Source organism: Carcharodon carcharias, chromosome 16 (assembly GCF_017639515.1).
Source record: "Carcharodon carcharias isolate sCarCar2 chromosome 16, sCarCar2.pri, whole genome shotgun sequence".
Classification (NCBI taxonomy): Eukaryota; Metazoa; Chordata; class Chondrichthyes; order Lamniformes; family Lamnidae; genus Carcharodon; species Carcharodon carcharias.
Genome location: NC_054482.1, coordinates 94029781 through 94045658, shown reverse-complemented (window position 1 = coordinate 94045658; position 15878 = coordinate 94029781). Strand labels below are relative to the sequence as shown.

At 40.8% G+C, this 15878-nt stretch overlaps 1 protein-coding gene across 2 annotated transcripts in view; it reads left to right on the top strand.

Annotated features, from left to right (window-relative positions):
* Positions 1-15878, top strand: part of tie1 (tyrosine kinase with immunoglobulin-like and EGF-like domains 1) — a 94412-nt gene that overhangs the window by 62752 nt on the left and 15782 nt on the right. For both annotated transcript variants that reach the window (XM_041208638.1, XM_041208637.1), the window contains 7 exons: positions 421-723; positions 1987-2177; positions 3337-3547; positions 7676-7786; positions 8403-8593; positions 9569-9682; positions 10543-10613. In XM_041208638.1, coding sequence (XP_041064572.1) covers positions 421-723; positions 1987-2177; positions 3337-3547; positions 7676-7786; positions 8403-8593; positions 9569-9682; positions 10543-10613 — 1192 coding nt within the window. The remainder of the gene's footprint in view (positions 1-420; positions 724-1986; positions 2178-3336; positions 3548-7675; positions 7787-8402; positions 8594-9568; positions 9683-10542; positions 10614-15878) is intronic.

The following is a 15878-nucleotide window of genomic DNA, read 5'->3' as shown; positions in this document are numbered from 1 at the left end:
ATCAGGGGCAGACAAGGGCCTTGGGTTAATATCTCATCCAAAAGTTAGGCCTTCCAACAGTGCATCACTCTCTCAGTATGCATTGGAGACTCAGACTAGTATGTTTGGTCAAGGATGCAGAGTAGGACTTTGACCCACAACTTTTTAACTGAAAGGGGAGCAGGCTACCAACTGAGCTGCAGCTGACACCTGAAGTTGAGTACTTACCAGTAAACTGAGGTCAAATTATCTAGAATGGATGAGAACATGGGAGTCAAAATATTTCTTTGTCCAAAATATTGGTGTAACATTTTGTTCCCTTAGAGCTTTACCAAGATATGTACCCCATTGTCCAGTAAAAATGCTGGACTCTGGACAAACCTGCAGGTGCCTTTCATGAACTAAATGAGTGAATATTCTCTTCCTTGTTTTTAACTCCAGCTATTCCTCCTGCACCTTATGATGTTAAGATATCAAACATTACTGACACATCTGCGGTTATCTCCTGGGTTCTACCAAAAAGACACGCCATCTCCTCTGTGGTTATAAGGTGTAAAGTCTATGGGGCTGCAACATATACTGAAGTCACACCAATCAATTTGGCGGAGATGCCAATTTCAGAGTATGTCTTGCATGGGTTGCAGGCCGAGACCCCCTACCTAGTGGAGGTATTAGCCAAGAACAATAAGGGAGAGAGCAAGCCAAACCCAATGAAAGAACTTCGAACAGCAGCAACTCCACCAGGTAAGAAATGTAAGAACTCAGCTAACTACAGTACACATCTGGATTTGTATACATATGTATGTATATACGTTTACATGTCTGTGCACGTGGGTATGTATTACTAATCTTCAATCTGTATATGTGTTAAGGGGTATTAAGTCAATTCTTGCCCTTGCTGCTTAACTAAGCAACTTACACTTCCAAGCAGCCTTTAACATAGTAAAATGCCCCAATTTATTTTGTAATTCTGTTAGCTGACAAAAATTGAAATTGAGTTGTGTAAGCGAAGGGATTTAAAGAGCATCTTAAAAGTAGGTAAGAGAGAGAGAGAGGTTTAGGAAGGGAATTGCAGAACTTAGGGCTTAGACAGCTAAAGGCATGGCCATCAATGGTGGGGCAAAAAAAATAAGGTTGCTCAAGAGGCTAGAATTGAAGGAATGCAGGGTTCTCGGAGGATTGTAGTGCTGACGGAGGTTACAGAGATAGGGAAGGGTGTGGAGGGATTTTAACCTGAGGATTAGCGTATCAAATTTGAGACATTGCAGAACTGAGAGCCTAGCTAGGTCAATGAGCCCCGGGGCGACAGGTGGGCAGAAGCTGGTGTGAGTCAGGATATGCGTAGTAGAGTATGAGCTATTGGAAATAACGGAGGGTGATTAAAAACTTGCCCAAGGGGCTGGATTTAATGGAAGGCATAAAGGATGAGGGAGGCAGAGAGATGGAGGGATTTAAGGCAACTAATTCTAGAGCTTGGGCCTCAGTCCTAGGCATGGCTGCCAATGGTCAGACAAAGGGAGTGGTGGTGAGTGGGATACATAAATGACCAGGCACATAGACTTCAAACTAATGCTAAATGTCTAGCATCAGCTTACTTGATGTTGAGTGGGTGCAATTTGTACCCCAGCCTACTTTCAGGATCTCACCTGAATGGAAAATCTAGGATGAGCAATTGTATTTAAGGAATTAAATATTGGGAGCCCCCAAAATTACAAGCCACTGCTCCTTACACAGTCTCTTGCAGCTTTAAAGGCTGATAGTTATTGAATGAACTCAGTTATACAATGGTGTTTTACAGAAGGTGCATTTGCATAGTCAGTAACACCCAGTACAGGAATTCCGTAAACCAGTTGCTGCACTTACTTTTGCTTTGGGGTTAAGTGGAAGATTTCTCTGTCAATTGATTGAGGAGACCTGATTACATGTGAGGAATAAGAGAGAGAGACCTTTCCAAGTTAACAAAAAAGGCTTTTGTTGCCTCCCATTGGTTTTGTTCCTTTTCCTCAGCTACATCCAGTGTGGCTCATGTATCAAGGAATTCGGGACAGCCTCCTGTTGGTGACCAGCAACTCTTGATGGCCATTGTGGGCTCAGTGTCTGTGACCTGTCTAACCATTCTCCTTGCACTTCTGGGCCTCTTCTGCGTCCGTAAAACCCTCTTCCAGCGACGCCGAACCTTCACTTACCAGTCAGGATCTGTAAGTACCACTCAGTTTAAGCATAGTGTCACCTGATGATTTTATTCAAATTAAAGTATCCAATTAAATATTCCATGGAAATCTCACAATGCTGTTGTTTATAATCTCTCACCAATTTTGAAAATGCATATTTGCATTTACTGCAAATTCAGGATTGCCATTCAAAATGATATTACCATGAAAAACATAGCTTTGGCCATTTTTGATTGGCCTTCCATAATACCAGTTCAAAACCATGTTCCACTTTTTCTTTCTCTTTTTTCTGTGTTTTTTCCTGTTCTTTTTCCTGTTTTTTGCTTTTTGAGTTTGCTTCATACATTTTTATCTGGCATGTGATAACCAACCGAGCTGTAACAAAAATTTCTGAATTTTCGACCAAAACGGTTTGGCTACTAACCTTAACATTTTAGTGGGTGTCTTGTCTACCAGCCCACGAATCTCCAGACTTTTTAAACCATAAACCTTCACATTTTTTTAAAGAAAGGCATGACTTTTGCATTCTGGAGGTGGACATTAAGAATCTGTGTAGGCCTGTTATTGTCACTGGTTCCTTAGCACTGTGTTAGTTCACACTAAGGCTAATCCATAAAATCAGTTATCAGTTGTCATTTGCTGCATGGAAATGACTGTAATTGTTTAAACTATGAGATAAAAACAAAAAAACTGCGGATGCTGGAAATCCAAAACAAAAACAGAATTACCTGGAAAAACTCAGCAGGTCTGGCAGCATCGACGGAGAAGAAAAGAGTTGACGTTTCGAGTCCTCATGACTGTCGAAGGGTCATGAGGACTTGAAACGTCAACTCTTTTCTTCTCCGCCGATGCTGCCAGACCTGCTGAGTTTTTCCAGGTAATTCTGTTATTGTTTAAACTATGTTCATCTGCAACAGCTCAAAGTTAACCTCAAGGCAGTGACTCCATTGCCATCAAGGGGAATTTCAGAGCAGATCTGTATTGTTTAAGGGAGGATTCCTTGTTGAAATTATTTCATATGTGTACTTCCGTATTCTAAATTGTTATAACTCATTATCCTGAGGTAAAAACAAAAGTTCATAACCTGCATGAATCACTTAAATCTCTGCTGTTGTATGCTATGCAATCCTGTCTAGCCAAAGGACAACAAGTAAGGTAACCTTTAGTTTTATTTATTTGTTCTGAGGGTGAAGAGACAGTCCTTCAGTTTAACTCTGGAACTCTGACGCTCACGCGCAGGCCTAAACCACAGCCTGAGCCCCTCACTTACCCCATCCTCGAATGGGATGACATCAAATTCGAGGACGTTATTGGAGAAGGAAATTTTGGGCAGGTCATCAAAGCCTTGATTAAAAAGGATGGAATGAAGATGAATGCCGCAATTAAAATGTTAAAAGGTATCTCTTTATAAACACTGAAGAAGTCGGCGGGGGGAGGGGGGGGGTGGTGGTGGTTCCTGCTTGATTGCATTGTTCTTTTCAAGGTAATTGGTGCAAAATATCACGGAATTTTAAGTGCAAATTGCATGCGATGCAACTCGAGTTTCTGTGATTTTTTTTTCCGCTAGCTTTAGAAACATGGCGCTAGAAGTCAGCCCTGACCACAAAACTGGCCACATCCCCAGTGCGACTTAATCAACACTGGGAGTTTCTGCTGATTGTTCTTGTTCCCAGGCCCTCAAGGAAGTTCCAAAAATTAAGCTGGAATGTCTGGGTGCAAGAATATTAATGGATGTATTTTGAAAAGATGCGTGTGAATTTTTTTTCAAGATTGACCAGGGAATGGAATACTGTGCCCCAATCTAACTAGAAAACAGCTTTCTGTATTGTTTAGAAGTTATCTTCAGGAATTCAAAATCAGGTTATTCACGGGCGGTGGATCGATACTGTGATTTAAGATATTTATTTTTTTGCGATGAACCCATTTCCAGATGTATTAATCAAACTTAGCAAAGTTACTGCTCTCAAATATAATCACAGAATTTTTTTTTAAATCAAGGTTTTTTTTAAAACTAACTGCGGTTTAAGTTATTGTCCGATTGCACTGGTTCATGCCACATTTTGTGTTCAGCCCTATGCAACTGAGTTTGAGCACAAACTGGGAGGAAAATAATCACTTTTCAAAGCCAGTGCAGCTTTGGGCGTTTGCGCTGGTTTCACTGGTTGTGCCCAAAACAGAAGCTCCAACCTGTCCGTAGCAATCACTGGTGAAGATTTTCAGATTGGGTTTTAGTCGGGCAGCCTTCATGATCTTCATTTACATTGTTTGGGTGAATAGCTCATTCATATTGGGCTTGCATTGGAACCTGCTGGAGCGGGCTCAGGTGGGGTGCTGGGTGCTTTAAAGGGACTTGGCCCCCTGTAGGTAAGTGACAAAATAAGGCAAAGATGTATTGGTAGCTCTATTAAGACTTCTAATGTTTTTATATATATCTTCCAGCCTTTGCGAAGACTTTGTGGGTAATAAAAGTGGCAAATAATAAATCTAATGACTACTATGGTGCATCACAAGGACCGCACCAATTCAAGAAGGCAGCTCATCATCACCTTCTAAAGGGCAATTAGGGATGGGCGATAAACATTGGCATTGCCAGTGATGCCCACATCCCATGAGTGATTAAAAGAATAGTGTAGAAGCCATAAAAATGAATCTTTGACAAAGGAATGGAGTGGCACAACAATCAAACCCTGCTGTTTAACGGCTGGTGAAGTGGAAGTGATGTTGCATGAGGTGGTAGCGAGGGGTGTACAGAATTCTATTTTATAGATTGCCTGCAGGAGGCATTCCCAGATAACTCGGGGCACAGCTGATCTTGGTAATATCAGCTATAACTACCCTCTGGTATATTTTAGCTGTTGATGTCCTCCCAGCAAATGACACATCCCTTGTCACATTCTCCTGGGTGGCTTGGAGTGCCCGCAGGCCAATTGCAACAGGCAGAATCTAGATTTAAGTCTGTAAAAGCATATTACTGCAGATACTGGAAATCTGCAATAAAGACAGAAAATGCTGTAAATACCCAGCAGGTCAGGCAGCAGCTGCCGAGAGAGAAACAGAGTCAACGTTTCAGGTCAATGAACTATTGTCAGAACTGTTCTGATGAAAGACCATCCAGCTGAAACGTTAACCTGCTAGGTAAGCCTGCCTCTGCCTGTAAACACAGGTGTGAGAGCACCATTGGATGCATGCAGTCAGCCTATAGTATAGCCTACACTACTTGGCATTCCACATTTGCTGCTCCTTCCCTTCCTCCAAATAGTATAAGTGGGATTCCTGGCATTAACCACTGTAGCAGCATGGTGAAAGTACCAAAAAAAGGAAGTGGACAAACACCTAACAATGCTTCCTCAATGCTACAAAGAGTTGTAGGTGAGGAAAGAACAACAAAGCTGAAAAAAGTCTCAGAATGGAGCAATAGATTTTGTTGTTTAAATACATTTCCACGTGCAACACAGCATATAGCATGTCAATTGTAATGGAAAATCCAAAGTGTTATTTTGTCATCTAGATAATATAAGGGTTACACTGAAACATTGCAACTGAGAACGATGTGTATTTCTTATGCCAGTTGTAAACATAGCTGGCAAATGAACCACAGTTGACATGTGTAGAATTTTTTTAAAAACAGTGAGTTATGATCTGGAATGTACTCCTTGAAAGGTGTGGAAAGCTGTTTTAATAAAACTTTCAAAAGGGAATTGGCTCAATATTTAAAGGGAAACATTTGGCAGGGTAAAGGCAAAATATTGAGGATGCTGGAAATCTGAAACAAAAACTAAAAATGCTGGAGAAACTCAGCAGGTCTGACAGCATGAGAAAGATGGAGTTAACGTTTCGAGTCCATATGACTATTCATCAGTTCTGAAGAAGTCATATGGACTTGAAATGTTAACTCTGTCTTTCTCTCCACAGATGCTATCAGACCTGCTGAGTTTTTCCAACAATTGGCAGGGCTTTGGGGAAAAGGACTAATTGGATAGCACTTTCAAAGAGTCAGCACAGGTGCAAAGGGCCCAATGGCCACCTTCTGAGCTGTATAGTTCTATTACCAGAAAAGTAAATGAGGTACTAAAAGGGCAGCAATCGACCTCAGCAAATTCTAATCAGCTACATCCACTTTGTATGTTTATTGAGTGAAGTTGATTCAAAAATCTAACCTTCTTCATCTACAAGTTGGAGATAGCTATGGTAAAAAAATGTAGCCTAATATGTGAGCCGCATGTTTCTATCGGAGAATCCAGTTGTGGTAATTATATTTAATTTATTCTTTCATGGGATGTGGGCGATGCTGACAAGGCCAGCATTTGTTGCCCATCCTTAATTGCCCTTGGTCTGAGTGGTTTTCTAGGTCATTTCAGAGGACAGCTAAGAGTCAATCACTTTACTGTGGATCTAGAGTCACATGTAGGCCAGGCCAAGTAAAGATGGCAGATTTCCTGAAGGACATTAGTGAACTAGATGGGTGTTTATGCCGATGAAACTAAGAATGAAAAAAAATTAAATTCAATTACTAAAACCTCGAATAAAAATCTAGTATCAGTGATACTATCTGGAATTAAAAGCCAGTCACAGTCACCACTGACACTAGCTTTTAATTCCAGGTTTTATTAAATGAATTTAAATTCCACCAGTTGCCATGGATTTGAACCCATATCCTGAAAATGTTAACCAAATAATAAATGAGGAACAGACACCTTCATTGGGCAAGAGAATTCCCAGCTCTGCAAACCTGACCTTTAAAGATAGCTGCTTGCATTTCCAATTTTCATTCCAGGAGGGTAGGCTGGTTTAGAAGTTAGGCCCCCAGCCCCCAGAACAAGTGCAGAGGCTGCCTGGTGCGGAGGTGGGCTGGGCAGAAAACCTGCCTCTGTGCTCTGGCACTTTGTTGAATTTAATTTTTTTTTAAATAAAACAACTTGAGGACTCCAGCCCTCACCCTCACCCCTCACCCCCTCAACCCCTACACATCACCCATGCCCTTCTACCCACCTCATGCCCCTTCATACCCCCTATGCCAACCCATGCCCCCTACCCAACCCCATGGCCCTTGTACCCCTTATGCCCCCACATCCCCACAGCCCTTTATAGCCCCTATGCCAGCTTAGTGCCAACTCATGCCAATCCATGTACAGCACCCACCACCCTTTGCCCTTACTCCTCCATGCCAGTGCACCTAGTATCCACCATAGGAAAATCTCAGGAGCCATGCTGACATAAAATTAATTTATATATCTATTGATGTCATCTCTATTTTTTTTAAAACTCTCATTGATAAAAAAAATTCAAGACATAGAAATTTATGAAAACAAACATTTCTCTTCTATAACCACTTGGAGCTGTCAATCAAACTGCTCCCATGAATGAATAAATAAAAGTACTTTACCTGCAATCTGTGAGTGTACAGAGATTTGTTTTACTAAAATTAGCGCATACGGATAAAGAGTTGTCAATGTAGCACACATGTTATGTAACTTCTGTTGGATGGCACTATGCTAAAAGTATGTGAAAACTTGCACTTTACACAGAATTTGCCTCTGAGAATGATCACAGAGACTTTGCAGGAGAGCTGGAGGTTTTATGTAAACTGGGGCATCATCCCAACATCATCAATCTGCTGGGAGCCTGTGAGAACAGAGGTAAGAATTGAAATCCAATCAACTTCTACACAAAGGTCAAAAACAAAACAGAATACAGAATGCAGCAATATGAAGAAGTATATCGAACCTGATGTAATTTCAAATACATATCAAATGGAACTTGGTGCTCAGAGTTGCACACAGCCCTTCACAATCATAGTTAACTGCACAATACCCAGCGCTAAATCTCAAAAAACTTTCATAGATATCCTTCATCTGTATATTTATTTGGAGATCATATCAGGGAGTGTTTAGGAGTTGGGGTGGGGGATGGGGCGGTTAGGTCAGATTTTGTGGTACAGTCGACACTTAGGTCAGCAACTGTGCTGGAGCCATTGATTAGGTTGGTTAGTATAAAGGCTTTAGGAGAGAGGTCAGAGAGTGTACACGGATTAATGGTCATATCAGATAGTGTGCAGGAATTAAGGATTAAGTGAGTTAGTGTACAGAAGTCAAAGGTAAATTAAGATGTGCACATGGGTTAAGAGATAGGCCAGAGGGTATGCAAGTGTCGACAGTTAGATCAGGTACTGTGCAGCCACCTGTCACATTAATTTTGCAGAGTTACAAGATTCTGATGTGATGCTTGAGATGTGTCTCTTGTATGACTGACCAGGTTACCTGTACATTGCCATTGAATATGCCCCATATGGAAACCTTTTGGATTTTCTACGGAAGAGCAGAGTTCTGGAAACAGACCCAGCATTTGCAAGGGAGCATGGAACTGCATCGACGCTGACCTCTCAACAGCTGCTACAGTTTGCATCTGATGTGACAAAGGGAATGCAGTATCTGAGCGAGAAACAGGTGAGCAATGGCATTGAAGATATTGCATTTTTATTTATTTACTTGGCATCATTATGGTAGCAACTGATGATGGTGATTGCAGTCTTAATTATTGTGTGTGTGTGTGTGTGTGTGTGTGTGTTCCATGTATTCACACAAATTAGTATAATCAGTATACATTTGTGTGCACTGAATATATGTACATGCTAGTATGTACACTGTGAATCACCTGTGTATGTGTTGTGGGTGTGGGTGTGCATGTGCATGACTGTGTGTGTACCTCCAGTGCACAGCTAACTGTGTGAATATAAGGGGGTTGTTTGAAATTTTGTGTACTGAGTTTGTTGAAGGTTTTAACCTGGGTGTGAAAGTCTGTGTACTGTAAGGACTGTGTATGTGTGAATACTTGGTATGTATAAAATAATATAGTTTGCTGAATTCGTGCTGTGCACCCTATCACATACTTTCCCTTTTAAGCTAACCTTGTTCTCCCCACCACTTTTCCTGCCTCTGCACTTTCTTAAAACCTGTCACATCTTTATTTAAGTTCAGACAAAAGGTTATTACCTGAAACATTAACTGTTTCTCTCTCCATGGGTGCTGCCTGACTTACCGAATATTTCTACGTGCTGAATATCTCTTACAGTTCAGATTTCCAGTATGCAATATTTTATCTTTGTATTAGAGGATATACTGGTTATTTGTTGTCATTTGACGTAGAATTAATTTGATATCCCCGCTGATTGGAGTTTTCAATGTCTGTACTGTGCTTACACATCTACACACAGAAAACTGTACCGTCAGCACTGCACAGACCTCCCCACAAATAGGAACACCTAGTTCACACAGATTGCCTTTTTCAAACATCAATTCCTGCCACCCAGTAAGATTATTTGACCATTGCTGAGCCTGAGTCCCACAGTTATTTGAACTTTAATCCTTGTTTATTGTTGAAATACTCTCCTTTTTCCAAATCTAATGCAAAATTTGTCTCAGTTCATTCATAGGGATCTCGCAGCCAGGAATGTATTAGTGGGAGAAAATCTTGTTGCTAAAATCGCAGACTTCGGGCTGTCAAGAGGGGAAGAGGTGTATGTAAAAAAGACCATGGTAAGATTGAATACAATAGTATTTTATCCAGCAGATTGTTATTGTGTTTCCCCCTCATTAAGGCCTTCTTTGAATTATGTGACCATATTGTTCTGTTCTGATAATGACTCCAGCACATTATCTATGTTAACGTATCCGTACACTCTTGAGGAGCATTGTGTTGTTATGAGTGTCATCCTTCAGATGAGATGTTAAATTTCATGCAGCAAGGGATTAAGGTCTGAAATGTGCTGCCTAAGGGTGTGGTGGAGTCTGGTTCACCTGAGACACTCAAGAGGGAATTGGATTATTATCTGAAAGACAAGAATGTGCAGAGTTATGGGGTGAAGGCAGAGGGATGGCACTAGGTGAATTGTTCGTTTGGAGAGCCAGTGCAGACACGATGGAATGAATGACCTTCTTCTGTGCTGTAACAATTCTTTGATTCTGTGATCAAAGCCACATTTGCTCATTCCTGTGGTTCAAGTGAATGTTAATGATTCTGAGGTGTTGTTCAAAGAAGAGAAGAAGGGTCATGAGGACTCGAAACGTCAACTCTTTTCTTCTCCGCCGATGCTGCCAGACCTGCTGAGTTTTTCCAGGTATTTCTGTTTTTGTTTTGAGAAGAAACTCTCTTGCTGTTCTGGTCAACATTGTTTCTTCAACAAACTCAGGTAGATTAACTGCTAATGCATCTCATCTGTTTGTGGGATCATGCTGTCTGTAATTTGGCTGCTTAACACGAGTTCCTTGATTTCATATAAATGTTAGATTTTCTCCTTATCACAAGGAATCCATTACACTTTTGTACTTTGACTTGTAATCATTCTTCTATATTGGAGCTCATTCAGGACACCATTTTATTCCCGTGAATTGTTTAGGGGCGTCTCCCAGTGCGATGGATGGCAATCGAGTCCTTGAACTACAGCGTCTATACAACAAAAAGTGATGTGTGAGTAACCAATAATTAGAAGGGGGATTTTGGAGTAGCTCAGTTCATGTCAATTTAATATATTACTCACTATTGTGCTACTCCAGTCAATGACATGTGATCTAGGATTGAAGCCTTCTAAGGGAAATATGAATTAACAATCTTGTAATGGAGTTATACATGGGGCACTTAGCTCAGTTGGCTAGAGTGTGGTGCAGAATCATTCCAACAACATGGGTTCAATCTCTGTAGTAGCCGAGGTAGTTCTTCGGGTTTGCCACCTTGCCTTGTCCCATAGTGATATTGTGGCATGAGCCATGATTAGCAACCCTTGGACAATGAAGGGGGAGAATAGAGCCATGGAAATATGCTGTGCTAAAACAACAGGGTTCCAACTTTGTATATAGAGAAAGCAGGACATTAAGCAGGCGCCCATTATAAACCCTGCCCAATTTTCCTTTTCACTGAGCGAAGTAGAAAGTAATGTCATGGGGAGTGTATAACAGGCTGATCAGATAGTGTTTGATTTACTTTGAACCTGAAAGCTGCACCAGCAATTTCTAAGAATAAACTTTTGTTAGCTAATCGTTAGTTGCAAAGAAAAACCATCTCCCAATTATTACTGAAGTAAGAATTCCCCTCCTGGTTTTTACTTATATCAAACTAACAGAAATAAACCAGGACTTTTAATGCTGTAGTAAGATTTTTTTATTGCTTTTGTGCATTAATAAATATTCACGAGTTTGCAGATTACAGATTATACAGCAAGCAATTCCATTTTTCAATTTAACAGTAATGTTATTGAAACCAGTCCCCCGTCACTACATACAGATGTGATAGAAAACCAACTGTTTATGGCAGTGGTGACTGACTCGAGCTGTTCTTCTTCAGAGTGTCTCTTGACACCGCTGTCAGCCAGTGAGTTAGAGGGAGGGTAGGACTTAAAGCAAGGCTCACAGCAAGCAGTCTATTTTAAGACAAACAACATCTATTAACTCAGTGGAATCAATTTAAACAATGCACAGCAGCAAAGAGTTGTTATGAACCGGTTAGGGACCAGTAACTTTTTGTTTGAAGTGGAAAAAGTTTGAAATCCCAGCTACTTACTAAGAGATATAAAAAAAACTGTGGATGCTGGAACTCCAAAACAAAAACAGAAACAGAAATACCTGGAAAAACTCAGCAGTTCTGGCAGCATCGGCGGAGAAGAGTACAGTTAAACTGTACTCTTCTCCGCCGATGCTGCCAGATCTGCTGAGTTTTTCCAGGTATTTCTGTTTCTGTTTTTGTTTTGGATTTCCAGCATCCACAGTTTTTTGTTTTTATCTCTGTGTTTAATTAACTGCCACTTCTCTTCAAGAAATGCCTACCTTGAAGAAGTTTTGTTCTACTCTCCGTCAGGATTTTTGAATCTCTCTTTTGCCTTGTTCACCTTCATTGCTTTCCACTTCTCTCCTGGTGTTTGACCATAACTGTACTCTTCCCCGTACTTACTAAGAGATTAAGTCACCTGATTCCACAGATTTTAAACAAACAAAAGAAACTTTACAATATAATGTCAGAAAAGTAAAACAATTTACAATATTTGTCTTACACTCTAACAATCAGAATTAACATGTGAATTAACAGGCAAACTGTGGTCAAACACACCACATTGTACAATAAATGGCAAATGCAACCAAAACAGATCTCATGGATTTCTCAGCAATGCACCCAGATGTCAGTGTCCACTGTGAGTTACACAATCTTGTTAAAACTCTGTCTCCCTCACGAGGGATTTCAAGTCTTAACTTTCAAAGATCTAGCCTCTGAATTCCCTCCAAAAGTCACTCAGACTCGGACAGCCTCAGTGACTACTCACCTCCTGATGGTTAATCTCGTTTCCACTGGCTTCCCAAGGCTGCACTCCAGCACTCATGGGCAGAACTCCAGCTCTTCAGCCACGTTGGGTAAAGCTGCTCCAAAGCGTTACCTTTGCCCCATTAGCTCATAGCATGGAGTCAACAAACTTCCACTAGCTTCTCATCTCCCCCCAGACTTTTCCCGAAACCTATCTTCCTGGATCCTGCCAATAGCAGCAGTTTCGCTCCTGAAGCCTCTTCTTCAGCATCCTCCCCCCAATTGTTTCTCTCAATAAAAACAAAGTGATTTCTCTAGCAAAATGAAGCAAGATAGTTCCACAACATAAATTATGTAAAATCAACCCCAGTCACTTACAGCAGTGCAGTCTCCTGGGATGGTTGATGGGGGAGTTGTTGGTATGATGTGCCTACATGCCATTGTAATGTAAAAGTGCTCAGTAGAACAAGGGTTAATGTGGAACTGGAGAAAAGCACTGACCACGGTATGATGCATAGAGTCACATGGTAATAGAGTCAGAGAGAACAGTCTAGAGAGAACAGTTTGGAACCAAACTGCATGGAGGTAACACCATGCATGACAGTAACCTGGGATCTGTAAATAGTTAAAGATCAACAATAAAGGATTCATGTTTAAATGTACAAGTCTCAAGATCTAATCATTGAGATATCTAAAGAATCCATATTACAACATGCTTAATAGCGGTGGGAGCTCCTAAAAGAAATCACATTAACAGTGATATGAAAGGAGGCAGCAATTTAAATGATGAACCCAGAGCAGTATCCCAAGGTATGAAGAACTAAAAACAGCTGAAGCCAAACTAGAGAGGCATGGACCGTGAAGAAAACTTGAAGGAATAGTTGAAGATGCTTCGCCACAAACTTAGAAGTTGAGGAATCCATCAGAGCAAGTGAAAGCCCATTGCAAGACCACTGAGTGGCGCAGAGCAAGAAAACTGCTTAGATCACAAAACAGGTGAGCAACACTACAAAAAATTGCAAGACCCTGAGTGTCGCTGAGTTAAAACATTTAGTTAGATCACAAGACGTGAGCAATACTACAAAAATTACAAGACTCTGAGTAACGAGGTGTGAAGAATACTGGACAGTTCAAAAGCCAGTGAGCAAAGCTTATAGAAAAGAAGCTATACCTACATCTTAGAATAGGTGGCGGTCCCGTGACTCAGCAGATTGCAGCAAAAATGGCCATGCTGCACTGGAAATCAGCTGGCAGGGTCAAGAGAGAAACCTGCACAGTTAGAAAGAAAGGAACAAGCCTGTGGAGTTTAAGATACAGAGAGCCCATTTCAGTTGGGAAAAGTGAAGTTTTTTTGGTAAAGGAGAAGAAAGAATTGCCGCTGTTCTCAAGATTTTAAAACAAATGGCACTGAGGGTAAAGAAGAAGAAAACAAAACCTGCTCATGGCTTTCAACAAAAGTGCCCTGCTAACTCTCAAAGCACAAAGCTCAAAGAGACCTGCAGAGTTTAAAAAAGGTTCGCTCAACAAAGAAATATTGCAGTATTTTCTTTAAATACAATTAAAAATAAAATGTGTGAAAGAAGGCCCATTATGGTGGGGATCCTGAAAAAGTGCAGGAAAATTACTGGGAGAAAAGCGGCAGGCTGCCGGTTAAACCAGACCAGTGAGGGTCTTGGAGAAGGCAATTTTTTTGTTTACAGGAGGCTTAAAGGAGTACAAGTTGATAAATTTTTATTCAGGTTTGGTTTATTTGCTGGTGAAGTACTCCACAGCCAACGTATAGGTCCATACTCAACAACATTTGGTGCAGTATTAAAAGGCTTTGACAGATATTTTAAACTCCAAGTTGTAGGAAGGTAAACCCTAGAAGAAGGTCTAGCACACCCCCATTAAAACACTAAGGGCACCAAGAGACCCCAGGGAAAGGGCAACTCCCAATAAAGTGCCAAGGACAACAAGAAACCACAGAGAGAGGACAGCAAAAGATCCCAGAGCAAGAGTGACAGAAAATCCAAAAGAGGAGCTAAATGACCCCAGAGTGAGGGACACAGATAGCAGTGCAGAATGAGCTGATAGCTATGCATGAATGAAAGCTATCTGAGGTGACTCAAAAAAAGCAAGACGTGCAAAACATAAATGAAGCTGTTCTACAGGAAAATGTTTAAATCAGAGCTAAACTAGAAGATTTGAAGTGCAAGACTCAAGCTGAGTGTATAACTTTGAAAATGCATGATTATCTGAAGTCTTCAATGAATCAAGCTGCTCGAAATCTGAACACACAAATTTCAGAGATGACACAAAAGTATCAGGAAGAGATGACTCTCAATTCCATAGTTGGCAAATCAAAGCAAGAGCTGGGAAAACTCAATCAGACGTACAGCCAGGCAAAACAATGGGCAGAAAAGGCACGCAAAGAAGTTGCAACCCTGAAAAACTCCTTGAAGAACCAACATGCAGCCATGGAAAAACATGAGGAGCTGAAAATTATGTTGAATATTACTTCAGAAAAAGCTGCATTGGACTTATCAGTATCAACAAAACGATGCACTGAAGCCCAGAGTGAGTTGGCAAGAGGTAAACAAGAAAATAAACAGTTGAAAGAACAGTTGATTGTCCTTCAAGGTCAACAGCAAAAGGGATGCATGACCATCCAGCAGCATGAAGAAATGAAGACTATCTTCAACAGCAGAATGGAAGCACAGCAGAAGAAACTCAGAGACTATGTTGAATTACAGGAGAGCTCAAGATGAAGCAAGGGAGCTTCACAAGGAAAAGGAAAAACTGTTGCCAGACCTTTGACACACAACACGAATTCCTTAGGACAAAGTTTATTCTTCTGGAAAATTATGAAGAGAAGGGAAATGAATTTAATGTCACTCTGAACAAACTGAAGAACCAGTTGGCAGAGAAGACTCAGCAATGTTCAATATTGCAGGAGGAAACCAAAAGCTACAAAAAACAGGCCGAAGAGCTGAAGAAGCAGCTGAATGGAAAAGAGGAGGCATTGAAAGGAAAAGCTGTAGAATTTTTCAAGCTGTGGCTGGATAATGAAGCCACAATTAGCACAATTACAGAACTGAAACAAGCTAACACTTCTCCAGAGACAGATCTGACAAACTGAAAACCAAGTGAAATACAAGGACAAAGCTATGCTTCAGCAAAAGCACGACAAGAGAGAACTAAGATTGGAAAATGTAAATATGACACAGGAGTGCAAGGGACTAGAAGAAGAAAAAGTACTGGAAGTCCCAATTGTGCTGAGAACCATTAAGCAGAATGAAAAGATTCGTAAGCTTGCAGAACAGTTTAAAAGTAAAGCAATATACAAGTGTTTTGCTGTAATTGTGAAGCAAGTGGAAATGAAGGTTCCATTTGTGAAATGTATATGTCCAGCAAGAACATGGTGGACACCATGGAAAAAGAAAATTTGGGTCCACTCTAGGAATG